We start from the raw sequence: 25,851 nt of genomic DNA on the forward strand, positions 1-25,851 counted from the left end.
GTTAATCTGAAAAAGATAAGAACCAAATGTTCCACAAAGCTGTGTAATAAATAATACAAATAACTGTAGTTGTATTATATTGCACTAGATTATGTTTCTGAAAGAGCAACAAAGTCATAAAAGGTTCAATGTTATATTATACAAGTGATTCATTTGTCTCAAGATCATGGCAATTTGAAAATGATTACAATGAAGCTTTATTTAATAAGAACTATGAGCCCTTCCTGCAGTCTTGTGTCATAAATCATACCTGTTTGCAATTATTTCTTTACACTGATGAAGGCTCATCCAGAATTCCTGTTTGAATGTCTTTCAGTTGGCTCTCTGGAGGAACGATTTCACTGGAAGAGAAAAAACAGCACTTTTTAACACTTTTTGAACATGATAAATGTTTGGCTCATTTTTGTTCAAAGCAAAAACAACAAAAGTAAAATTAAGACGAGGTACTGAATTAGCATTAATCGTGCAACATCATGTCACGTCACACTTTCTATATCAATACATACCATACAAAAATGAGAAAAGGAAAAATGAAGTTGTAAATTTATAGTGGACTGTTTGGTTTTCAGTGGATTAAGAGAGGGGTATTGGGGATGGTAGGGTGTGTTTTGTTCCTTTGATGATCCATAGTTTCAGTAACACACCTTCTGTTGTCTGACCATCTAGTTAATGATCAGTGAGCTGGATTGGCTTTTATCCATTCTGGTTGGTGGCGAACACATCAGGCCAGATAAAACTTTGTGCATCGTCGTATCACAAATGTTCACCCAATGAGGTTGAGAAAGCCTTTCATTTCCTTTTGGCTTTCTGTTTTATACTGTAAGCACTGATAGAGGTAGAACGGGGATCTCTTTGTTACCTAAAGCTCCAAACATCCCTCTTCCCTCCATCTCTCCACTGGAACTAACACTGTACTCACTGAAGAGCAAAGACTTATAAAGAGAGATGTATTTCCAAACGAAGAGCTGGACACAGCCCATTACATTTTTTACACTTTCTGTCTGCATGGTAAGTCTTCACTAGACTTATGTTCTATAATTAAATGAGTTGCAGAATATGTGAAACAGGTTGTTTATATGTTGTAAAGGGAAAGTGATTGATTTTAGTGGTGACTTATTGTACATTCAGTTTTCTTTACTGAATGGGGATTAGTCATTTGGGGTGATATTTCTTTCTTAGCACACACACACACAAAATAAAAAATGTGATTTCAATATGTGTAGATTTTCAGCCAGACAGTATCTCCTGTTAGCACCCCTGGAGATTGAGCACATAAAATAGTGGACTACAAAGAAAAAAAAGTCATGTTTTTTTTCTCATTTCTATGGTCTTTGCCAACAGCCTACTGTCATAAAACTTGCAAAGAGTTTCAAGGACATCAATGCCTTGATTACATTACCTTGATTGCAACACAAAACTTGATTAAAGTTAGCATTAAACTATTAGTCAGAGTATTGTGGGTGTTAACTTTTCTCATGTAGATTTCTTATCTAATTGAGTCCCATGGTTATTGAAAATTCTTTCGGAACTATATTATTTTTACTGTAGGAGCCATGTAGAAAGAAAAGGCATTTTTCTATTCTGTTTCTTATTTTTATATTAATTATTATTATTATAATTATTATTATTATTATCTTAATTATATTTCATTGAAAATTACAGTGGTGGTAAATGTGAAGGGAAAAAAAGTAGTTAGTAACACTTTACAATAAGGTTCCATTTGTTAACATTAGTTAATGATGTTATGTACCATGAAAAAACAATTAACAATGTATTCTTAACAGAATTAATCTTTGTTAATGTTAGTCAATATAAACACAATTGTTCATTGTTAGTTCATGTTAGTTTATAATTCATGAACCAATGTTAACAAATACAACTTTTGATTATGAAAATGTATATACTGAAATTAACATTAACCAAGATTAATAAATGCTGTAAAAGTATTGTTCATGGCTATTTCATGTTAACTAATGTTAACAAATGGAACCTTATTGTAAAGTGTTATCAAAGGTGTAAGACAGACAATTGTTAGCAAGGCTGAAACCAAATATTAAATATTGTGTGTGTGGGGGGGGGGGGGGGGGGGGGGGGACTCAATGTAATACTATGACAATCAGCCAGAATATTGACCCATATTGAGCATTAATCAAAATGTTTTGTAGGATGTGTCCCCCTCAATGTCTATGGTGGTTACAGCCCTGATAGAAGAGATACAAACTAGAAGCACCAGTTGATAAAACTCTCACTTGCGCCATCATCACCGTGGCACTGCATTCTCACTACATCTTAAATTTGTTCTGTACATACAGTATGTTTTTAAGCCTTGCCAACTCACTGATTGCATGTCCATAAGTTTCTCTTACATTACTGGATATCACTGAATTGGATAATGCAGGTATACCTGCTGATATTAAGGTGTAATCAAGGTAACTTTATACAGCTGCATAACATAGTTTGCAAGGTTTTGTTGAAATGAAAACAAAAAAGCTACAAAGCTACAAGGTACTGATTGTTTCAAATATTTTGAAAGCATCAGATTGAATTGGTTGAAAATGAACAAATTTAATCAGTAACTTCTTATATCGTATGCTGCAGCAATAGCCTCCAAGCAGCTTGTTTAGCCAGCATACATATAGGTTCAGGAATGTACTGTTGACCTGCAGATTTGCTAACTGTAATTGTTGATTAATGAGAAAAAAGGCTCTCAACTTGACGGCTTTTGCTAGAAATGAACCACATTACATATTAACAGCTATTACTTCAAATCCAATAATTTTTTGTTGTAAACATTAAAGAAAGCATATATTTTATTTGTACTTTTTTGTGGGGAGTCAGAGAAAAAATAGGCGGAGCAAGTAAGAAAATGACCTGAAATGTGTGATTCAGACGTATAAAATACAGGGAGTTTTGTTTGAAATTTTGTTAAAATTTCTACCCAAAATTTCAGCTGAGCAGTTACAACTCTCTGTCTATTGCAGGTCCTCACCGTTGCTCAGCATGAATCTGGCTACTGTTTATTTTATGAGGACTGTGGGCTCAACCCTGCTGTGGAGGGAGCTCTTATTCCCCCAAGGGTACCCTGTAAAGACTACAGAAAAGCAATTAATATAACGGGAGACCACTACCAACTTTTTAAAAGCGTGTGCCCAATGTTGGCCAATGGTGAGGGTGAAACATTAGCATGCTGCTCCATTAGACAGCTCACCTCTCTACAGAGCAGCCTGACACTGTCCAAAGCTGTGCTTATCCGCTGCCCGTCCTGTGCCGACAACTTTGCACATCTTCACTGTGCCACCACCTGCAGTCCCAATCAAAGTCAGATTTTAAAAATCACCAAAACAGCCAACATCACACAACCAAATGGCAAGGATAAGGAAGCTGTGGTTAGTTACGAGGCCTACGTAGCCACCAGCTTCTCAGATGTGTCTTTTAGGTCGTGCAAAAATGTACGAATCCCAGCCACAGGAGGCTTTGCTATTTCCACTATGTGCGGTCGTTACGGTTCAACACTGTGCACGCCGCAGCGCTGGTATGATTTCCAAGGCGACTCCAGCAATGGACTTGCTCCCCTGGATATTAATTTCAGGCTCTTACCAGAGGGTCAGACTGCTGGGCTTCCACCAGGAGCATTTCCGTTTGCCGGAAGGGCATTGAATTGTAATGAGACCACACCCACAGGTGAAGAAGCTTGCTCCTGCCAGGACTGTGATCAATCCTGCCCAGCTGTACCACAACCAGCCCCTTTACCAGATCCATTCATGATTGGTAATCTAGATGGTGTGCTTGTCATCTGCCTTATTATCTTCTCTGTTGTCTTTTTGATCTTCATTTGTTACTTGATGTTCAAGAGCATCAATCAGCATTTCAGGTCAAAGGACTCCGGGAAGGGCAAGAGCATCAAGGACCAAAATGGAAATGAGATTGACCAGAAAATCAGTCCCAAAGATGTTACATACTCTGACAAAGCCAGTCTTGCCACTCAGGAATTTCTGGGTTCACTTTTCCAGACCTGGGGAACTATAATGGCCCGCCATCCTCTGAAAGTGCTCCTGGCCTGCCTCGTTGTAGTATTGGCATTCGCAGTGGGAATAATAAATATAGAACTGACCACGGATCCTGTCCAACTCTGGTCAGCTCCCAATAGCCGTGCAAGACGTGAAAAGGACTTCCATGATGCACATTTTGATCCATTTTACCGCACCAATCAGCTGATCCTGACTGCCCCAAACCGGCCCAGTCACCACTACGACTCCTTACTGTTTGGCAAGCAGAACTTCAGTGGCATCATCTCTAAAGGTAATCACTTGAAGATTACATAGAGGGACAATGTGCTAAAAAATACCTTGTACTGCATAGTTTTTCACTTGGTCAAAAAGATAAGGGTTTTCACAAGACCAAAACTTCAGCAGTCAAAATTTCATGATTATCAATACAAGTTTCAAAAACACAGCAAAATCACAATAATATGCTACACACATGTTTATATTAAAAGTTACATATTAATATAAATATTAACAAATTTAATTTTTTTTAAAATTACACGTAGCCTTCAAGTATTTCTCCAAGTGATTATTCAAGTAAACAGTCATTAATAAAATGAAGTCATTTAACAAATGAAGATGAAATGAATGTGACATTACATTAGCTTAAATCGTATTAATACCTGGCTGAAAGGAAATGCATTTAACCACAGAGAGAAAAAAGCTTTTTTAAATTGTTACATTCAAAAGCAGCCCTCTGTCACTAAGTGCAGGAGGGAACACATAGATACAGTTGACAGACTGGTGTTGTTACACTTTTTTTTAATATTCACTCAAAAAATCACTCTTTGGCTGAACTAGATTCAATCATGGAAAGGGGTTCCTTGTGTGTAAAATGAGTCTTCTTAAATTAAACTACCATGTAATCTCAATTAAAAAATTCAAGTAGAGTGAACCTAACTGAATTAAGTAAACTCAACTAAAATAGACATGTTAAATTAACTCAAATGATTTTTTTCCCTGTGATTAACAAGTAATTACAGTGAATGCTAGCATGGTAAATGCATGCTAATGGGAAACAATATACTATGATTAGCATAGCAACTGCTCAGTGAGTAAAACAATGTAAAGCATTCTCAGTATAACCTATCTTCAACCTAAGATCAAGCTCTACTTTTCACCATGATGGTAACCCCCCCAAACTTGAACATAAAACAACAAAATATTAAATACTACAAGTCTCCCCTTTTACATTAATCTTGCAGAAAGAAACATTATATAACACTTACTTTTAACATTTTCTTTCACTCTCGAGTGCCATGTTGGGAAATGGAAAATTAGAAATTCCCTGCCCATCTTCAGTTAACCAAACAAAAACATTTCATGTTTTCCCAACACAAATTAGATTAAGTAAAGCTTTAAAGCATTGAAACAACTTAGTTAATTTAAGTGAACTTGGTTACATACATTTTTGGAGTTATGTGAACAAGGGAGGATTCAGTAAAACGTACAGTACAATGGTGAAAGTAAATTTTTTTTGAGTGTTGACTTTGTATGTAGCCTACTTTTGACATGCTTTATTTAATGTAGCTCTCCAATCCCGTTACATTGAGATACTATATGTCTTTATCGCAGATTTGATCATCGAGCTGTTGGAGCTTCAGCAGAGAATCCAGGCAATTGAATTTTGGTCAGATGAACTAAACCACACCGCAAGCCTTAATGATATTTGCTATGCACCACTCAATCCAGACAACCCCTCTTTAACAGACTGTGCTGTCAACAGTCTACCACAGTACTTCCAAAACAGTTTGGAAAACCTGAATGCCAAAGCAAACATGACTGAGCTTGGCGTGACAAAAGAGGTTGATTGGAGGGACCACTTTATCTACTGTGTAAAGTAAGCAACATATCCATACTGATCATGCATCCCTAATCGTTGAATCAACTTTTGAAAATTCAGCGGTAACCCCCTTGTATAATTTAATTTATATTCTATTCTTGCCCACAGCTCTCCATTATCATTTAAAGACATCACAGCTCTTGGCATGAGTTGTATGGCAGACTATGGAGGCCCTGTCTTCCCCTTTCTGGCTGTGGGAGGACATGAGGGTAAGACACAAAACTGGTCATTAGCATTGTTATCAAGATTGACTGAGCTGACTTTGGCTTTGCATTTTCAGATGAGGAATACACCACTGCTGAGGCTCTGCTCCTTACCTTCTCCCTGAACAATTATGCACGATCAGACATTAAATTTAAGGTGGTTGAGGAATGGGAAAGCAGGTTCCTTGAAATTGTCCAGGAATATCAGAGAAACACAAACACAAACTTCACATTTGCCTACATGGCTGAGGTGAGACTGTTGTTAAAATAAAATGAAACTTGTATGACTTTTGTTCTTCTGTGGAGAACAAAGGGAGATGTTAGGCAAAATGTTAGTCTCAGTCACAAATTAGTTTTCAAACTATGGGAAAAGATGCAATGGAAACTAATGCTGACTGAAGCTAACATTCTTCCTAACGTCTCCTTTTGTGTTCCACAGAAGAAAAGAAAGGGTTTCTAACAACACTGGGGTGAGTGAATGTTGACAGAACTTTAATTTTTGGGTGAACTATGCCTTGAACAATCTCACAATCCAACTGTTTGATGTGCTGCAGAGGTCTTTGGAAGATGAGATTAACAGAACCACTGCAGAGGATATCCCCATTTTCATGATCAGCTACGCTGTCATCTTCCTCTACATTGCAGTGGCCCTTGGGGAATATTCATCCTGCAAGCGTATCCTGGTGAGTACATAATGGGGTGGTTTATGGGTACTGATAAAACTGATAAAAAGGAATACAGCAACATTTCTTTTTGCAGTGTATCTTAAATACAATCTGAAGTAAAAATAGTCCGCAATATGTTAAAACTTGCCTCTTAATAGATGGGTGGTTGTCATGAAATTCTTGACAGACTAAACTCCTTAAACTATTTAAAAAAGCATTTCACTTTTGCTTTACTAATTGTTAGGCATGCTGCTTTAATAACCACATATTTTTAATGAATGCATACAGTATGTAAACTTTAAAAATGTCATTTGTTACACTAAAGCACCATTTACAAAGGTAAGGGAAAATGGTGAAACTGTAAAAGAAATGACAAACTGTCACAGCATCCAATACACTTATACTTATATGTTAACCTAAAATACTGACAAGACACCAAATAAATAAATAAATAAAATTAAGTAGCCTGAAATAAGGTGGAATGCATATTTTTCTGCATGAACCTTTTTCTATTGTTTCCAAGCTGTTTCAGTGCATGATATACAGAATTTACAAATAACCGCCTTAATATTCTTAGGTAGACTCAAAGTTCCTGGTTGGACTGGGTGGTATTGTGGTTGTTGGCAGTTCTGTCCTGGCCTCAATGGGCTTCTATGCCTGGATTGGGGTCCCATCATCACTGATCATTCTACAGGTGGTGCCCTTCCTTGTACTTGCTGTGGGAGCTGACAACATCTTCATTTTTGTACTGGAGTATCAGGTATATAAGTTTTAGAGAGTTATGTTTTTCTCTGTGTCCTTAATGCTTTATTTTTCTTTCATTTTAAAGTTTGATCTTTTACATTCTAACCTAGGCTGCTTTATTGATTCAGCTTTAAATTTACTCACTAGTTAGTTTTCAATTTCTCTAGTAGTCTTAGACCGATATATTGGTTTTACCGATTAATCTGTGTCGATAGTTGCTTTTGGGACTAAAGAACGCTGTAAAGGAGCCAAGTCTTTGTCATTTCAAAATAAGAGTCCCCAGAGTGTTTTGGACTCGTTTACAGTTAAAAGTCCCACCAAATGCACACCTTTTTTTTTTTCCTGGGTATTATTACGATTTTGTTTGCACAATAAACTGCATCTGGGATTTTATTCATTTTGGACTCTTTCAGCCTTTGTATCTATGCCGGTCATAGCAGGGAAAGACTAAGACTTTTCTTTTTACATTCTGTAAATAATTTTTTTTTTTTTTTTACAAATCTGCCAATTAATCTGCCTTTTCCATCACCTTAGTTATCGGTATCTGCAAAATCCACTACTGCTCGACCTGTAGTCTCCTGTCATGGTTCTTAGATTTACCCATTGCTGAAAAGACCAGTATTAATGGTCACCTGAATTATCTTGTGTTTTGGATGCTGTTGTCCCCAAAAGGCTTCTTAACTAGCCTAACCAGCAAGAGTTACATGGTCAGCTATTTAGAAGGACCATGCTGGTTGGCCACCTTCATCAGCTAAGCTTTGCTAGGCTGTTACTGCTACTGTGGCTTGCTGGTCCACCAGCTAGACCAGCACCAAGCCAGTACTAACCAGCATAAACTGGCCTGGATCACTCATGCTGGTCTAAGCTGGTCTTTTCAGCAGGGCCTTTGTATATTTTATTATGTATCTTAGTATAACTGTTTTATTGTCTTTTATGTATCCATTACAATCTCTCTTTATTAGTTTATGATTATATCCTCATAAAATACAAAACTGTGTTTTCTTTCTCTCTTGTTCCATGTTTAATCTTTAACAGAGAGATATGCGCAGACCAGGAGAGAAGAGGGAGGAACACATCGGGAGAGTACTTGGAAATGTGGCTCCCAGCATGCTGCTTTGCAGCTTGTCTGAATCAGTTTGTTTCTTCCTGGGTGAGAATCTCACACTGAGTGGAAGCAGTTTTCAGAGCTATCAGCCAAAGACAAAAATGGGGAATGTTTGTCATATTGCCTGACCTTTAGTCACTAGCGCATGTCAGCAGAAAAATGAAGCAACAGATTTATACCATCCTAATTAAGGACAGAAATGATTCATGTACAGACAATAACATGTCATTTCAGCAAGTACCTTGGGGTCCAAAGGTCTGAGACCACTGGTGAAAATGCTTTTTATCACATTCTTTTCTAATTATATAATTGTTTTTGTTTTTTCATACAAATTCTATTATGAGCCAAATATGATGATCTGTGTTTTCCCAGCATAATTTGAGAATTTTCTTAAGAACTTCAATGGAAGCAAGAAAATCCAACCTTTTGTACAAAGGATTAAACATGGCCACAAATGTATTTCATTTGTTTAGTGACCTAGTAATAGTACAGAATCTCATATATTTTGTCTTGATTTTAGGATAACTTTCACTTTTTTTTCTTTTTCAAAATTCTAAAACTTTGTTTATTTCCTGCTTTAGAAAAAAAAAAAATCCCCATTTTTCAAATATGGTCTTAGACTTTTGGACCCCACTGTACATTACTCCTGAATGAGTCATACATATTGCAGTCGATGGGACCAGATGAATTCTGTCTATATACATACAGGTGAATCATTCTCTCTTCGTGCATTCTCTCTCTCAGGTGGTTTGAGCACTATGCCTGCTGTGAAGTCGTTTGCCCTGTATGCAGCATTGGCTGTGCTCATGGACTTCATGCTACAGATGACTGCCTTTGTGGCTTTGCTCTCGCTTGATGCCCGGCGACAGGATGCAAACCGTTGTGAGATAGCTTGTTGTGTTACTGTGAAAACCCCACATCCATCCAAACCTAACCAGGGCATCCTGCTCCCTTTAATGAAAAAATACTACGCCCCTGCACTTCTAAACCCTGTCAGCAGGATAATAGTGGTATGTTCCTTCATTAACAGTGAGAGAATTAATAGAGTTTTATGTAACATCTCTTACTAAAGACCAAAAATTTTGACATAATCACTGCAAATCTTTGTCTAATCATAAATGTGGATAACTAGGGTGACGTTCAGTCCTGTTACTCTTTGTTTATTTTTTACATCTTATAAATGAGTTATAGTTTCATATCCCGTCATGTTCTTTCAGATGGTGTTGTTCCTTGCGATGTTCTTTGCCTCTATTTTCCTGTTGTTCCATGTAAAAGTGGGTTTGAATCAGGAACTGGCTATGCCATCTGTAAGTACAGAAATTCATTGAATATTACAGTACACTGCTAATTAAAAAAATACAATGCCAATTATAAAAAACAGTTTTAGAAAAAGACAAACTTTGAATGTTGGTTTGAAAAAGCCTTGCCTAGAAGCATGGTTTTAATGCCTTAAAGACTACTACAGTTTTTTTTTTTTTTTCTTGCTTGATTGGACACGGGATAACTATTAGTCTAATTAATGATAAAAAAGTGTAATATACATGGGCTGTGCCAAGTTTGGTCGACATTGCTTGAAATCTTTGGAAGGAGCTACAGTTTAAAATTTGGTCTCAGGTTAAAGATTTTGAAAAATAAATAAATAATTCAAGTTTGTACATTAACAGCATATCAAGCCAATTTAAAGGAATAGTTAGTCCAAAAATTATAATTCTCTCATCATTCTCTCTTGACTTACATTGTATGGATGTCTGTTTGTCCATACAATGTAAGTCAATGGGGTTCGACATTTTCAAGCTCCAAAAAGGACATAAAGGCAGCATAAAGGTAATCTATACAACTGGAGTGGCTTAGTCCATGTCTTCTAATGTGATATGATCGTTTTAGGTGAAAAAGAACAAAATGTTTCTTCTTTTTCACTATAAGTCTTGACATATGCAGTCTCCTATGTGGGTTCATGAGAGAAGCTCGATTACACTTTCTCAAGCTTGACGCATGTGCAGAATGCTGTACACACGCTCTTTGCATGTGTCAAGAACGAGGAAGTCTGTTTCTCACCCAAAAACAGTTGTCGTGTAGATTACCTTTATGCTGCCTTTATGTTCTTTTTTGGGGGCTTGAAAGTTTTGTACCCCATTGACTTGCATTGTGGACAAACTATGGAGGCCCAGAAGTGCACAACACAATGAAATTTACAAAGCAAACAAAAGTTCACAACACAAAGAAATCAAAGCACAGCACAAAGAAATCAAGCTACAACACATATAAATTCAGCCACAACACAACAAAATTAACTCACAACACAACATTAACTCACAACACAAAGAAATTAACTCACAACACAAAGAAATTAACTCTGGCTTTATTTATTTGTGTTGTGGCTTAGTTTATTTGTGTTGTGGCTTCATCTATTTGTGTTGTAGCTTAGTTTATTTGTGTTGTGTCTTAATGTCATTGTGCTATGGCTTAATTTATTTGTGTTGTGGCTTAATTTATTTGTGTTGTGTCTTAATGTCATTGTGCTATGGCTTAATTTAGTTCTGTTGTGGCTTAATTTAGTTGTGTTGTGGCTTAATTTATTTGTGTTGTGGCTTAATTTAGTTGTGTTGTGTCTTAACGTCATTGTGCTATGGCTTAATTTAGTTGTGTTGTGGCTTAATGTCATTGTGCTATGGCTTAATTTAGTTGTGTTGTGGTTTAATTTAGTTGTGTTGTGGCTTAATTTATTTGTGTTGTGGCTTAATTTAGTTGTGTTGTGGCTTAATTTATTTGTGTTGTGGCTTAATTTAGTTGTGTTGTGGTTTAATTTAATTGTGTTGTGGCTTAATTTAGTTGTGTTGTGGCTTAATTTATTTGTGTTGTGTCTTAATTTCGTTGTGTTGTAGCTTAATTACGTTGTGTTGTGACTTCATTTATTTGTGTAGTGGTTTAATTTATTTGTGTTGTGGCTTAATTTAGTTGTGTTGTGGCTTAATTTTGTTGTGTTGTAGCTTAATTACGTTGTGTTGTGACTATTTATTTGTGTAGTGGTTTAATTTATTTGTGTTGTGGCTTAGTTTATTTGTGTTGTGGCTTAATTTAGTTGTGTTGTGGCTTAATTTATTTGTGTTGTGGCTTAATTTAGTTGTGTTGTGTCTTAACGTCATTGTGCTATGGCTTAATTTAGTTGTGTTGTGGCTTAATGTCATTGTGCTATGGCTTAATTTAGTTGTGTTGTGGTTTAATTTAGTTGTGTTGTGGCTTAATTTATTTGTGTTGTGGCTTAATTTAGTTGTGTTGTGGTTTAATTTAGTTGTGTTGTGGCTTAATTTATTTGTGTTGTGTCTTAATTTCGTTGTGTTGTAGCTTAATTACGTTGTGTTGTGACTTCATTTATTTGTGTTGTGGCTTAATTTAGTTGTGTTGTGGCTTAATTTATTTGTGTTGTGGTTTAATTTAGTTGTGTTGTGTCTTAATTTTGTTGTGTTGTAGCTTAATTACGTTGTGTTGTGACTTCATTTATTTGTGTAGTGGTTTAATTTATTTGTGTTGTGGCTTAATTTATTTGTGTTGTGGCTTAATTTTGTTGTGTTGTAGCTTAATTACGTTGTGTTGTGACTATTTATTTGTGTAGTGGTTTAATTTATTTGTGTTGTGGCTTAGTTTATTTGTGTTGTGGCTTAATTTAGTTGTGTCGTGGCTTAGTTTATTTGTGTTGTGGCTTAATTTAGTTGTGTCGTGGCTTAGTTTATTTGTGTTGTGGCTTAATTTAGTTGTGTCGTGGCTTAGTTTATTTGTGTTGTGGCTTAGTTTATTTGTGTTGTGGCTTTATTTAGTTGTGTTGTGGCTTAGTTTATTTGTGTTGTGGCTTAGTTTATTTGTGTTGTGACTTCATTTAGTTGTGTAGTGGTTAATTTATTTGTGTTGTGGCTTAATTTAGTTGTGTTGTGGCTTAGTTTATTTGTGTTGTGGCTTAATTTAGTTGTGTTGTGTCTTAATTTTGTTGTGTTGTAGCTTAATTACGTTGTGTTGTGACTTCATTTATTTGTGTAGTGGTTTAATTTATTTGTGTTGTGGCTTAATTTATTTGTGTTGTGGCTTAATTTTGTTGTGTTGTAGCTTAATTACGTTGTGTTGTGACTATTTATTTGTGTAGTGGTTTAATTTATTTGTGTTGTGGCTTAGTTTATTTGTGTTGTGGCTTAATTTAGTTGTGTCGTGGCTTAGTTTATTTGTGTTGTGGCTTAATTTAGTTGTGTCGTGGCTTAGTTTATTTGTGTTGTGGCTTAATTTAGTTGTGTCGTGGCTTAGTTTATTTGTGTTGTGGCTTAGTTTATTTGTGTTGTGGCTTTATTTAGTTGTGTTGTGGCTTAGTTTATTTGTGTTGTGGCTTAGTTTATTTGTGTTGTGACTTCATTTAGTTGTGTAGTGGTTAATTTATTTGTGTTGTGGCTTAATTTAGTTGTGTTGTGGCTTAGTTTATTTGTGTTGTGGCTTAATTTAGTTGTGTTGTGGCTTAATTTAGTTGTGTTGTGGCTTAATTTAGTTGTGTAGTGGTTTAATTTATTTGTGTTGTGGCTTAGTTTATTTGTGTTGTGGCTTAATTTAGTTGTGTTGTGGTTTAATTTGTGTTGTTGCTTAGTTTAATTGTGTTGTGGTTTAATTTATTTGTGTTGTGGCTTAATTTAGTTGTGTTGTGGTTTAATTTAGTTGTGTTGTGGCTTAATTTAGTTGTGTTGTGGCTTAGTTTATTTGTGTTGTGACTTAGTTTATTTGTGTTGTGGCTTAATTTAGTTGTGTTGTGGCTTAGTTTATTTGTGTTGTGGCTTAATTTTGTTGTGTTGTAGCTTAATTACGTTGTGTTGTGACTTCATTTATTTGTGTAGTGGTTTAATTTAGTTGTGTTGTGGCTTAATTTATTTGTGTAGTGGTTTAATTTATTTGTGTTGTGGCTTAGTTTATTTGTGTTGTGGCTTAATTTAGTTGTGTTGTGGTTTAATTTGTGTTGTGGTTTAATTTATTTGTGTTGTGGCTTAGTTTATTTGTGTTGTGGTTTAATTTATTTGTGTTGTGGCTTAATTTAGTTGTGTTGTGGTTTAATTTATTTGTGTTGTGGCTTAGTTTATTTGTGTTGTGGCTTAGTTTATTTGTGTTGTGGTTTAATTTGTGTTGTTGCTTAGTTTAATTGTGTTGTGGTTTAATTTATTTGTATTGTGGCATAGTTTATTTGTGTTGTGGCTTAATTTATTTGTGTTGTGGCTTCATTTATTTGTGTTGTGGCTTGATTTCTTTGTGTTGTGGTTTAATTTGTGTTGTTGCTTAGTTTAATTGTGTTGTGGTTTAATTTATTTGTGTTGTGGCATAGTTTATTTGTGTTGTGGCTTAATTTATTTGTGTTGTGGCTTAATTTATTTGTGTTGTGCAGTGTTGTGGTTTAGTTTATTTGTGTTGTGGCTTAATTTATTTGTGTTGTGGTTTACTTTATTTGTGTTGTGGCTTAATTTATTTGTGTTGTGGTTTAATTTATTTGTGTATTGGCTTAATTTATTTGTGTTGTGGTTTCAATTAGTTGTGCAGTGTTGTGGTTTAGTTTATTTGTGTTGTGGCTTAATTTATTTGTGTTGTGGTTTACTTTATTTGTGTTGTGGCTTAATTTATTTGTGTTGTGGTTTAATTTATTTGTGTTGTGGCTTCATTTTTTTTGTGTTGTGGCTTAGTTTATTTGTGTTGTGGCTTCATTTATTTGTGTTGTGGCTTCATTTCATTGTGTTGTGGTTTAATTTATTTGTGTTGTGCAGTGTTGTGGCTTAGTTTATTTGTGTTGTGGCTTAGTTTATTTGTGTTGTGGCTTAATTTAGTTGTGTTGTGGCTTAATTTATTTGTGTTGTGGCTTAATTTAGTTGTGTTGTGTCTTAACGTCATTGTGCTATGGCTTAATTTAGTTGTGTTGTGGCTTAATGTCATTGTGCTATGGCTTAATTTAGTTGTGTTGTGGTTTAATTTAGTTGTGTTGTGGCTTAATTTATTTGTGTTGTGGCTTAATTTAGTTGTGTTGTGGTTTAATTTAGTTGTGTTGTGGCTTAATTTATTTGTGTTGTGTCTTAATTTCGTTGTGTTGTAGCTTAATTACGTTGTGTTGTGACTTCATTTATTTGTGTTGTGGCTTAATTTAGTTGTGTTGTGGCTTAATTTATTTGTGTTGTGGTTTAATTTAGTTGTGTTGTGTCTTAATTTTGTTGTGTTGTAGCTTAATTACGTTGTGTTGTGACTTCATTTATTTGTGTAGTGGTTTAATTTATTTGTGTTGTGGCTTAATTTATTTGTGTTGTGGCTTAATTTTGTTGTGTTGTAGCTTAATTACGTTGTGTTGTGACTATTTATTTGTGTAGTGGTTTAATTTATTTGTGTTGTGGCTTAGTTTATTTGTGTTGTGGCTTAATTTAGTTGTGTCGTGGCTTAGTTTATTTGTGTTGTGGCTTAATTTAGTTGTGTCGTGGCTTAGTTTATTTGTGTTGTGGCTTAATTTAGTTGTGTCGTGGCTTAGTTTATTTGTGTTGTGGCTTAGTTTATTTGTGTTGTGGCTTAATTTAGTTGTGTTGTGGCTTAGTTTATTTGTGTTGTGGCTTAGTTTATTTGTGTTGTGACTTCATTTAGTTGTGTAGTGGTTTAATTTATTTGTGTTGTGGCTTAATTTAGTTGTGTTGTGGCTTAGTTTATTTGTGTTGTGGCTTAGTTTATTTGTGTTGTGGCTTAATTTAGTTGTGTTGTGGCTTAATTTAGTTGTGTAGTGGTTTAATTTATTTGTGTTGTGGCTTAGTTTATTTGTGTTGTGGCTTAATTTAGTTGTGTTGTGGTTTAATTTGTGTTGTTGCTTAGTTTAATTGTGTTGTGGTTTAATTTATTTGTGTTGTGGCTTAATTTAGTTGTGTTGTGGCTTAGTTTATTTGTGTTGTGACTTAGTTTATTTGTGTAGTGGTTTAATTTATTTGTGTTGTGGCTTAATTTAGTTGTGTTGTGGCTTAGTTTATTTGTGTTGTGGCTTAATTTTGTTGTGTTGTAGCTTAATTACGTTGTGTTGTGACTTCATTTATTTGTGTAGTGGTTTAATTTAGTTGTGTTGTGGCTTAATTTATTTGTGTAGTGGTTTAATTTATTTGTGTTGTGGCTTAGTTTATTTGTGTTGTGGCTTAATTTAGTTGTGTTGTGGTTTAATTTGTGTTGTGGTTTAATTTATTTGTGTTGTGGCTTAGTTTATTTGTGTTGTGGTTTAATTTATTTGTGTTGTGGCTTAATTTAGTTGTGTTGTGGTTTAATTTATTTGTGTTGTGGCTTAGTTTATTTGTGTTGTGGCTTAGTTTATTTGTGTTGTGGTTTAATTTGTGTTGTTGCTTAGTTTAATTGTGTTGTGGTTTAATTTATTTGTATTGTGGCATAGTTTATTTGTGTTGTGGCTTAATTTATTTGTGTTGTGGCTTCATTTATTTGTGTTGTGGCTTGATTTCTTTGTGTTGTGGTTTAATTTGTGTTGTTGCTTAGTTTAATTGTGTTGTGGTTTAATTTATTTGTGTTGTGGCATAGTTTATTTGTGTTGTGGCTTAATTTATTTGTGTTGTGGCTTAATTTATTTGTGTTGTGCAGTGTTGTGGTTTAGTTTATTTGTGTTGTGGCTTAATTTATTTGTGTTGTGGTTTACTTTATTTGTGTTGTGGCTTAATTTATTTGTGTTGTGGTTTAATTTATTTGTGTATTGGCTTAATTTATTTGTGTTGTGGTTTCAATTAGTTGTGCAGTGTTGTGGTTTAGTTTATTTGTGTTGTGGCTTAATTTATTTGTGTTGTGGTTTACTTTATTTGTGTTGTGGCTTAATTTATTTGTGTTGTGGTTTAACTTATTTGTGTTGTGGCTTCATTTTTTTTGTGTTGTGGCTTAGTTTATTTGTGTTGTGGCTTCATTTATTTGTGTTGTGGCTTCATTTCATTGTGTTGTGGTTTAATTTATTTGTGTTGTGCAGTGTTGTGGCTTAGTTTATTTGTGTTGTGGCTTAGTTTATTTGTGTTGTGGCTTAATTTAGTTGTGTTGTGGCTTAATTTATTTGTGTTGTGGCTTAATTTAGTTGTGTTGTGTCTTAACGTCATTGTGCTATGGCTTAATTTAGTTGTGTTGTGGCTTAATGTCATTGTGCTATGGCTTAATTTAGTTGTGTTGTGGTTTAATTTAGTTGTGTTGTGGCTTAATTTATTTGTGTTGTGGCTTAATTTAGTTGTGTTGTGGTTTAATTTAGTTGTGTTGTGGCTTAATTTATTTGTGTTGTGTCTTAATTTCGTTGTGTTGTAGCTTAATTACGTTGTGTTGTGACTTCATTTATTTGTGTTGTGGCTTAATTTAGTTGTGTTGTGGCTTAATTTATTTGTGTTGTGGTTTAATTTAGTTGTGTTGTGTCTTAATTTTGTTGTGTTGTAGCTTAATTACGTTGTGTTGTGACTTCATTTATTTGTGTAGTGGTTTAATTTATTTGTGTTGTGGCTTAATTTATTTGTGTTGTGGCTTAATTTTGTTGTGTTGTAGCTTAATTACGTTGTGTTGTGACTATTTATTTGTGTAGTGGTTTAATTTATTTGTGTTGTGGCTTAGTTTATTTGTGTTGTGGCTTAATTTAGTTGTGTCGTGGCTTAGTTTATTTGTGTTGTGGCTTAATTTAGTTGTGTCGTGGCTTAGTTTATTTGTGTTGTGGCTTAATTTAGTTGTGTCGTGGCTTAGTTTATTTGTGTTGTGGCTTAGTTTATTTGTGTTGTGGCTTAATTTAGTTGTGTTGTGGCTTAGTTTATTTGTGTTGTGGCTTAGTTTATTTGTGTTGTGACTTCATTTAGTTGTGTAGTGGTTTAATTTATTTGTGTTGTGGCTTAATTTAGTTGTGTTGTGGCTTAGTTTATTTGTGTTGTGGCTTAGTTTATTTGTGTTGTGGCTTAATTTAGTTGTGTTGTGGCTTAATTTAGTTGTGTAGTGGTTTAATTTATTTGTGTTGTGGCTTAGTTTATTTGTGTTGTGGCTTAATTTAGTTGTGTTGTGGTTTAATTTGTGTTGTTGCTTAGTTTAATTGTGTTGTGGTTTAATTTATTTGTGTTGTGGCTTAATTTAGTTGTGTTGTGGTTTAATTTAGTTGTGTTGTGGCTTAATTTAGTTGTGTTGTGGCTTAGTTTATTTGTGTTGTGACTTAGTTTATTTGTGTAGTGGTTTAATTTATTTGTGTTGTGGCTTAATTTAGTTGTGTTGTGGCTTAGTTTATTTGTGTTGTGGCTTAATTTTGTTGTGTTGTAGCTTAATTACGTTGTGTTGTGACTTCATTTATTTGTGTAGTGGTTTAATTTAGTTGTGTTGTGGCTTAATTTATTTGTGTAGTGGTTTAATTTATTTGTGTTGTGGCTTAGTTTATTTGTGTTGTGGCTTAATTTAGTTGTGTTGTGGTTTAATTTGTGTTGTGGTTTAATTTATTTGTGTTGTGGCTTAGTTTATTTGTGTTGTGGTTTAATTTATTTGTGTTGTGGCTTAATTTAGTTGTGTTGTGGTTTAATTTATTTGTGTTGTGGCTTAGTTTATTTGTGTTGTGGCTTAGTTTATTTGTGTTGTGGTTTAATTTGTGTTGTTGCTTAGTTTAATTGTGTTGTGGTTTAATTTATTTGTATTGTGGCATAGTTTATTTGTGTTGTGGCTTAATTTATTTGTGTTGTGGCTTCATTTATTTGTGTTGTGGCTTGATTTCTTTGTGTTGTGGTTTAATTTGTGTTGTTGCTTAGTTTAATTGTGTTGTGGTTTAATTTATTTGTGTTGTGGCATAGTTTATTTGTGTTGTGGCTTAATTTATTTGTGTTGTGGCTTAATTTATTTGTGTTGTGCAGTGTTGTGGTTTAGTTTATTTGTGTTGTGGCTTAATTTATTTGTGTTGTGGTTTACTTTATTTGTGTTGTGGCTTAATTTATTTGTGTTGTGGTTTAATTTATTTGTGTATTGGCTTAATTTATTTGTGTTGTGGTTTCAATTAGTTGTGCAGTGTTGTGGTTTAGTTTATTTGTGTTGTGGCTTAATTTATTTGTGTTGTGGTTTACTTTATTTGTGTTGTGGCTTAATTTATTTGTGTTGTGGTTTAATTTATTTGTGTTGTGGCTTCATTTTTTTTGTGTTGTGGCTTAGTTTATTTGTGTTGTGGCTTCATTTATTTGTGTTGTGGCTTCATTTCATTGTGTTGTGGTTTAATTTATTTGTGTTGTGCAGTGTTGTGGCTTAGTTTATTTGTGTTGTGGCTTAATTTATTTGTGTTGTGGCTTAGTTTATTTGTGTTGTGGCTTCATTTATTTGTATTGTATAGTGTTGTGGCTTCATTTATTTGTGTTGTGGCTTAGTTTATTTGGGTTGTGGTTTAATTTATTTGTGTTGTGGCTTCATTTCTTTTGCGTTGTGGCTTCATTTCTTTTGTGTTGTGGCTTAGTTTATTTGTGTTGTGGCTTCATTTATTTTTGTTGTGGCTTCATTTATTTGAGTTGTGCAGTGTTGTGGCTTAGTTTATTTGTGTTGTGGCTTAATTTATTTGTGTTGTGGCTTAGTTTATTTGTGTTGTAGATTAATTACATTGTATTGTGACTTAATTTATTTGTGATGTTATTTAATTTATTTGTGTTGTGTAGTGTTGTGGCTTAGTTTATTTGTGTAGTGGCTTAGTTTATTTGTGTTGTGGCTTAATTTATTTGTGTTGTAGCTTAATTATATTGTATTGTGACAATTTATTTTTGATGTGATTTAATTTATTTGTGTTGTGTAGTGTTGTGGCTTAGTTTATTTGTGTAGTGGCTTGGTTTATTTGTGTTGTGGCTTTAATTAATTAATTTTTAAAATCAATAGAACATTGATGAGAATCAATGTTAGCTTTTCTAATCCTTTAGATAATCGTTAATTGTTAACATCGATGAAACATTAATTAAAATTAACACTAGCTTATTGATCATTCAGATTCAACAATCATCAAAGATAATTATCAATTATCAAAAATCAATAGAATATTAATAAGGATTAACATTGACGGGGCACCACCCTGGAATCAGGGACTAGTAACCAGATAGTAAAACAGTCTCAATATTAGATTATTTTCTTAGGAAAATCGACATCCGAAGAATATCGATTTTCGGGAAAAATAAATAATGAATGAAGGCTTGAATCCGAGCACTGACATCCTGTCAGCATGACACAGGTGTATGCAAAACAAACCAAAACACTTCTCTGTGTAATATAACAAAGTTTATTTATGCAGTAATATCAATTAATAATTAATACAATGCAGTTAATAAACTTCCGACTTACAACTACAAACTAAACAGTGATATGATTAGATATGGAAATCAAAATAATCCTATAACACATGAGGGTGTGTGTGAGAGTGAGTGTGTGTGTGTGTGTGTGTAAGGAGGGACGCACACAAAATGGCGGACGTGACTCTCGTGGAGAGTATGTCACGCAAGACTTCCGGCCAGAGAATATGGCCGCGAATGTGGGCGGAGAGAAACCAGTCAATGGCGTCTACCAGTTACCGCGTGTATCCGCTTGTACGATAGCTTAGGGACAAAGCTGAGCTTTATCACGAAGCTATCTACTAGCCAAAAATGTGTGCAAGAATGTTTGTGAGGGATCGCGCGCACGTGTGTGTGTGTGGTTAGTACGAGAGAAAGAGAAAATAAAGTGACGGCCCCAAAGCCGATTTCGCGATCGTGGGAAAGGAAGCAGCTGTTAGTTTATCACTCAGAGACACGGTGGACGGCTCGTAAAACGTCCCGCGGTCTTTGATTCTTTAATGGATAAACTCAGTGTGCCGGTCTCACCCGCGATGGCGGAAATGCACAACAGTCCATTGTGGTTGGTCCACAATACAGCAAATCGAATTCATGATAATTAATACCCTGAGTATTAATAATGAGCGGACATGGCGGTCCGTAAACTGTACAAGCAATAACCTTGAAACACAAGAATAACACACTATAATATTCTATCTCTGCCCAGACGTAAACCTCTTACTTGAATCGCATGAGGATGCAGAATGTGTGTTCATCCGTCCTTTAACTCAGACTCGGTTCCTCAAGGCTCGGGTGATGACGGGAGGCCGTTTCCTCGCTCTGTCCGCGGGCGGTACAGCTGCTGATTCTCGGCGGGCTGGCGGAGAAATCAGCGACGTTGACTTGATTGAAGAGGGAAGAGAAATCTTTTCTCTTTACTTCTGCAGGCAAACGGATGAAGATGCAGATTGCTCGGCGGTCTCCTTCGGATCCATTAGAGTGTTTGGTGGAATACAGAGTAATCTCAACTCGTCCAGTGAGATGGAGATTGTATGGCCACAGTTTCAAGTCGGACGTTAATTCCTTGTGCCACGAGGCTGCACCTGAGAGCAGCGATGAGCTGCATCTACACAGCTCATCGCTGGAAGCAAATCCCGGAAGCATTTCAGAGGTATTTCTACTCCTGATGATGTCATGGTTGAGGGACATTCTGTTGTGCCTCATCCAATAGGAGTTGAGAGTTCGATCCTTTAGTGAGCAAGGCTTCATGGGATTTGTAGTCTGTTTTGGACTCCCTTTGTTTGATTTTGGCGCGGTTTTTATCAATAAGATTTATGATTTATGTGGGGGCCTGAGTTAGGTTTTACGACTGTGTTAGGCCTGCCTTTGTCTTCTATCTGAATACATGAGGCCCAACATTAGTTTGCTTGTGTTGTGGCTTAATTTATTTGTGTTGTGGCTTAGTTTATTTGTGTTGTGGCTCAGATTATTTGTGTTGTGGCTTAAATTCATTGTGTTGTGGTTTAATTTATTTGTGTTGTGCAGTGTTGGGGCTTAGTTTATTTGTGTTGTGGCTTCATTTATTTGTGTTGTGGCTTCATTTAGTTGTGTTGTGGCTTAATTTATTTGTGTTGTGGCTTGATTTCTTTGTGTTGTGAACTTTTGTTTGCTTTTTAAATGTAGTTGTGTTGTGCACTTCTGGGCCACCGTAGTGATATAATAATATCCTTAAAAAAATTGGAATAATTAAGTTTTTGATGGATATTGTTTTCCGCAAAGGAAATCTGAGATGGCATAATGGTCAGTAAATGATGAGAGAATTAATTTTTTTGTGTGAACTGTCCCTTTAACTTTGCCAAAATAGTAATTAGTAAAATACAAACAAACATCCAATTATTCAATTATAATTAGTGTTGCCTCCATCTCTTCCTCTATGATTATTATCAGGACTCCTACATGTTGGACTACTTTGCATACCTTTATAAGTATTTTGAGGTTGGTGTGCCCACGTATTTTATTACGACCAAAGGGTTCAACTTCAACAGCTTGGAAGGCATAAACGCAGTGTGTTCTAGTGTGGGGTGTGACCCGTTCTCTTTTACCCAGAAGATCCGATACGCCACTGAGTACCCTGAAAGGTGAGCACTACTGTATATATCCATCCTATGATATCGCTAGACTTTTTTGCCTTTTTACAAAACATTATCAATTTGCCCTTTTGTTGCTTACTCTAATCTTTTATCAAACTAAGACAATACAGATTAAGATATATAAATTCTAAGACAGAATGTATTTCTCATGACCATTTAATCTAAAGGCTTATGCTTAAATGCTTGAAATTAGTTTTGTAGACAAAATTGTGCTAATGTATAAATTGCATTTCATAACTTCAGTTGGATAGTGAAGGAAAACCAGCCACCAAGTGAGAACCCATTTAAAACTGTATAAAAGCAACCAAGGTGGATAGAATGATAATTCAGACAATGTCTAAAGTGTGCAAAATTGACTGTAATCCAAGGGTTGCTACTTTGAAGAAGCTAAATATAAGATAGTTTTAATTTTTTTAACATTTCTTTACTATTATTCTACAACAAAGGAAATGAGTAGGTGTGTCTTTTGACAGGTAGTCCATGTAAAAATAGTGTAAACTATAAATCCAACTATTAAAATATAATCAAAATTTGAAAATGGAGGGACTATTTGCACTTGGTGTGAATAGCACCTGCCAGACAGCACTGCTATTTGCACTCCAATAGTCTGGAGGAAACACAGAATTTGAAGACAAACTACACTCCTTGTCTTGCTGCAGTGGTGTGGGGTGTAATGATAGTGCCGATGTGCTTTTTTTCATGTGGACGACCCGGGTTCAAATCCGCCTTATGTTCCACTTTTTCCCCATCCTGTTTCCTAGCTCCACTTTTAATAGTTCCTTTAATCCTACTTATAATAATAAATAAAAAATTAATATAAAGGTTGATTTCCTCACAGTGATTTGGTCAAGGTGAAGGACAGGGAGTTGAGGGAAAGATTTGTTCCAGGTAAAATTAACCATGTTTTACTATAGTAATATTGTAATAACCATGTTTTTGGACGGAAGCCATAGTTTTCATGCAACTATACATTACTACAGTAATATGGTGTTAATATAGTAACCATGTTTAATTTTGTGATTACCATGATCTTACCACAAAATACCATGTTGCTACTATGGTTACTGTATTAAAGCCATGGTTAATTTTGTTAGGGAAGGTTAGGGTTAGGTTTAGTGGTAGGGGTTGGTGTAGGGTGTCTGTGGGACTCTAAACAACAAACACACTGCAGTGAACCCAAATACTGTATGGTAGTAATATTTAATTAGGAGTGAAAATAGTATCTGCCTCTATTTAGACTTAGTGTAAAGAAGATGCTTTTTGTTGCTATTTATACTTCGTGCAAATAGCCTCTGCCATTATAAAATAATTATAGGGTGTCACATTGCACATGTCTATAATGCAACATTTTCCATTTAATCTCAAAACTTTAGAATCTAAGGCACTTGTAAAATCACCATGTACCTGATTGCTCTAGATCTTACATGGCTATCCCACCAGCCTCCTGGGTGGATGACTTCATTGATTGGCTGAACCCTGGATCCAAATGTTGTCGTCTCTATACCAGCGGCCCAAACGTAGGACAATTTTGTGCTGCCAATGAGAGTAAGTGTTTTTATTTTTATCAGGTCAAAAACCGCAAAATGTTGAAATCTAAATTCTGTGTTTTGATTCATTGCAACATTCTAATAAAACCAAACATAAACTTTCTTGGACAGCAGGTGCCTTTGTGTGTACAAAGAAGTGTATGAGTGCACCCCAAAATGGAGTTCTGCGGCCAAATGTTGAGGAGTTTAACAGGTTCCTGCCAGACTTCCTTGCCAACAGACCTGACCTACAGTGTCCAAAAGGGTAAAAAAATAAATAAATTGCTCTGTGACACAGATTATCCAATTTGTAAACCAAGTTACCTGAAGGACTGAACAAGACCTTTAAATATATAGTATTGTTCAGAATAAAACATGTTCATGGTCACAGTCACCAAAATATAGTGCACTGACAAAAAGGTTTAAAACCTAAAAACTTTGTTTTTTCATTTAATATCCAGTGGCTTGGGAGCTTATGACAAAGCAGTGGTTAGGGATAATAATACTGGGGAAATAATAGGTGAGATACATGAATTTGTATGTGTAACATTTGCATACACAATATTTGCAAGTGCTGCGATTCCAGTCGCAATTAATCATGACATATCTCCAATTTTTAGCTTCTCGGTTCATGGCCTACCACACTCCTCTGGTTAACTCCCAGGAGTTCACTGGAGCCCTGAACAAGGCAAGAGAACTGGCCTACAACATCACACGGACTATGAGGCAAATCCCTGGCACCTCTCCTGACTTTGAGGTCTTCCCTTATACGTAAGTGTCCTTTCTTGCTTATCATCCTGTATTTACCATCCTCACCTTTGCAGTTTCTTCATCGTGATAAGATATGAAGAGATAATGAGTGCATATACCACCATTGAATAATAACATCTGTCCTTGAGCTACTTTATTTTATTTACTACAAAATAATATCTATAAGCATTGTATAGTACAGGAGTCAGCTAAACTCAATGAACCTTAGATCTCTTAACAATCAGGGCAGGATTACCGGGGCTCCCGGGGCCCCAAGCAGTGAGACCCCATTTCCTAGTACCAATGTAATGCAGGGCCCCATCTCTGAGTCCCATGTATAAGCAAAGTGACCCCTGAATTTCCATTGTTGTGTCATGATCAATTTCTATGCTCTGACTCTTTGATCTTTCATTACGCAGTGTGATGTACGTGTATTACGAACAGTACCTGACCATTGTAAATGAGGGTCTGTTCAACATCGGGATGTGTCTGCTCCCCACGTTCGTTGTGTGTTGTATCCTGCTTGGTATGGACTTGAAGTCAGGCTTTCTAAACCTGCTCACCATAGTCATGATCACTGTGGATACTGTTGGTGTCATGACACTGTGGGGAATCGACTTCAATGCTGTGTCACTCATCAATCTTGTGACGGTGAGTAGGTCGGAGAAGCACATGTTTGCAGTTCATAAAACCAATGACAATGGTGGAAGGTTCTTAATGATGCTATATGGTAGTCACATTCTAATCATGCTACTGTCTCTTTTTTTCAGGCTGTTGGCATATCAGTAGAGTTTGTATCTCATATAACACGCTCATTTGCTCTCAGTATTCGTCCCACAAAGGTTGAAAGAGCAAAGGAGGCCACAGCAAACATGGGCAGTGCGGTGAGTACTATAATTGCAAAGATGGCACAATGCAAGTCATCATTAGCTTAATTAGTAGAGCCATTGAAGACCATAAGAAACCATAAGATTAAATTTGATATTCAGGAAGGATGAAAGATGAAGGATGTTTAGATATTTTATCTGGAAAGCAAGACACAACTACTGAGAAAAACAATTGTACTGCAGACTGTCAGACTATAGTCATGAGCTTGGTCATGCATCTGTTTGGCATACAAATGTGCAGTTTCTGTGCCATTAAATGACAGTGCACGTTCTCTTTCCCAGGTGTTTGCTGGTGTTGCAATGACCAACCTACCTGGAATTGTGGTGTTGGCGTTTGCAAAGGCCCAGCTCATTCAGATATTCTTCTTCAGATTAAATCTAGTTATCACTCTGCTCGGCATGGCCCATGGCCTCATATTTCTGCCTGTGCTCCTCAGTTTCTTCGGTATGTTCCATACATGCTTGAAAGCGTGCATACAAACACACAAACATACAATCTTAATGTCAGGGATGCTCAAAACTATAATCAAAGCTATAATGGAATGTTTGTTATGGTACACTATACTATTATTTTTGCAGTATGCAGTATGAATACTGTGCATGCTGTAGTATGCACATTTTTCATGTGCATGGAATGCTAAAAATAT

The 25,851-nt window shown here is 35.4% G+C and overlaps 1 protein-coding gene across 1 annotated transcript in view; it reads left to right on the top strand.

Moving 5' to 3' along the window:
• The first annotated feature begins 953 nt into the window (after positions 1-953).
• LOC127424631 (NPC1-like intracellular cholesterol transporter 1) overlaps positions 954-25,851 on the top strand; it is a 32,526-nt gene continuing 7,628 nt past the window's right edge. The window contains exons 1-18 of the mRNA XM_051669985.1: positions 954-1,008; positions 2,982-4,299; positions 5,619-5,883; positions 5,995-6,095; positions 6,167-6,339; positions 6,644-6,772; positions 7,332-7,514; positions 8,534-8,648; positions 9,348-9,613; positions 9,821-9,910; positions 21,839-22,029; positions 23,459-23,586; positions 23,703-23,832; positions 24,029-24,087; positions 24,188-24,338; positions 24,737-24,968; positions 25,088-25,201; positions 25,487-25,649. Coding sequence (XP_051525945.1) covers positions 1,006-1,008; positions 2,982-4,299; positions 5,619-5,883; positions 5,995-6,095; positions 6,167-6,339; positions 6,644-6,772; positions 7,332-7,514; positions 8,534-8,648; positions 9,348-9,613; positions 9,821-9,910; positions 21,839-22,029; positions 23,459-23,586; positions 23,703-23,832; positions 24,029-24,087; positions 24,188-24,338; positions 24,737-24,968; positions 25,088-25,201; positions 25,487-25,649 — 3,811 coding nt within the window. The 5' untranslated portion in view covers positions 954-1,005. The remainder of the gene's footprint in view (positions 1,009-2,981; positions 4,300-5,618; positions 5,884-5,994; positions 6,096-6,166; positions 6,340-6,643; positions 6,773-7,331; positions 7,515-8,533; positions 8,649-9,347; positions 9,614-9,820; positions 9,911-21,838; positions 22,030-23,458; positions 23,587-23,702; positions 23,833-24,028; positions 24,088-24,187; positions 24,339-24,736; positions 24,969-25,087; positions 25,202-25,486; positions 25,650-25,851) is intronic.

Source organism: Myxocyprinus asiaticus, chromosome 33 (genome assembly GCF_019703515.2).
Source record: "Myxocyprinus asiaticus isolate MX2 ecotype Aquarium Trade chromosome 33, UBuf_Myxa_2, whole genome shotgun sequence".
Lineage (NCBI taxonomy): Eukaryota > Metazoa > Chordata > Actinopteri > Cypriniformes > Catostomidae > Myxocyprinus > Myxocyprinus asiaticus.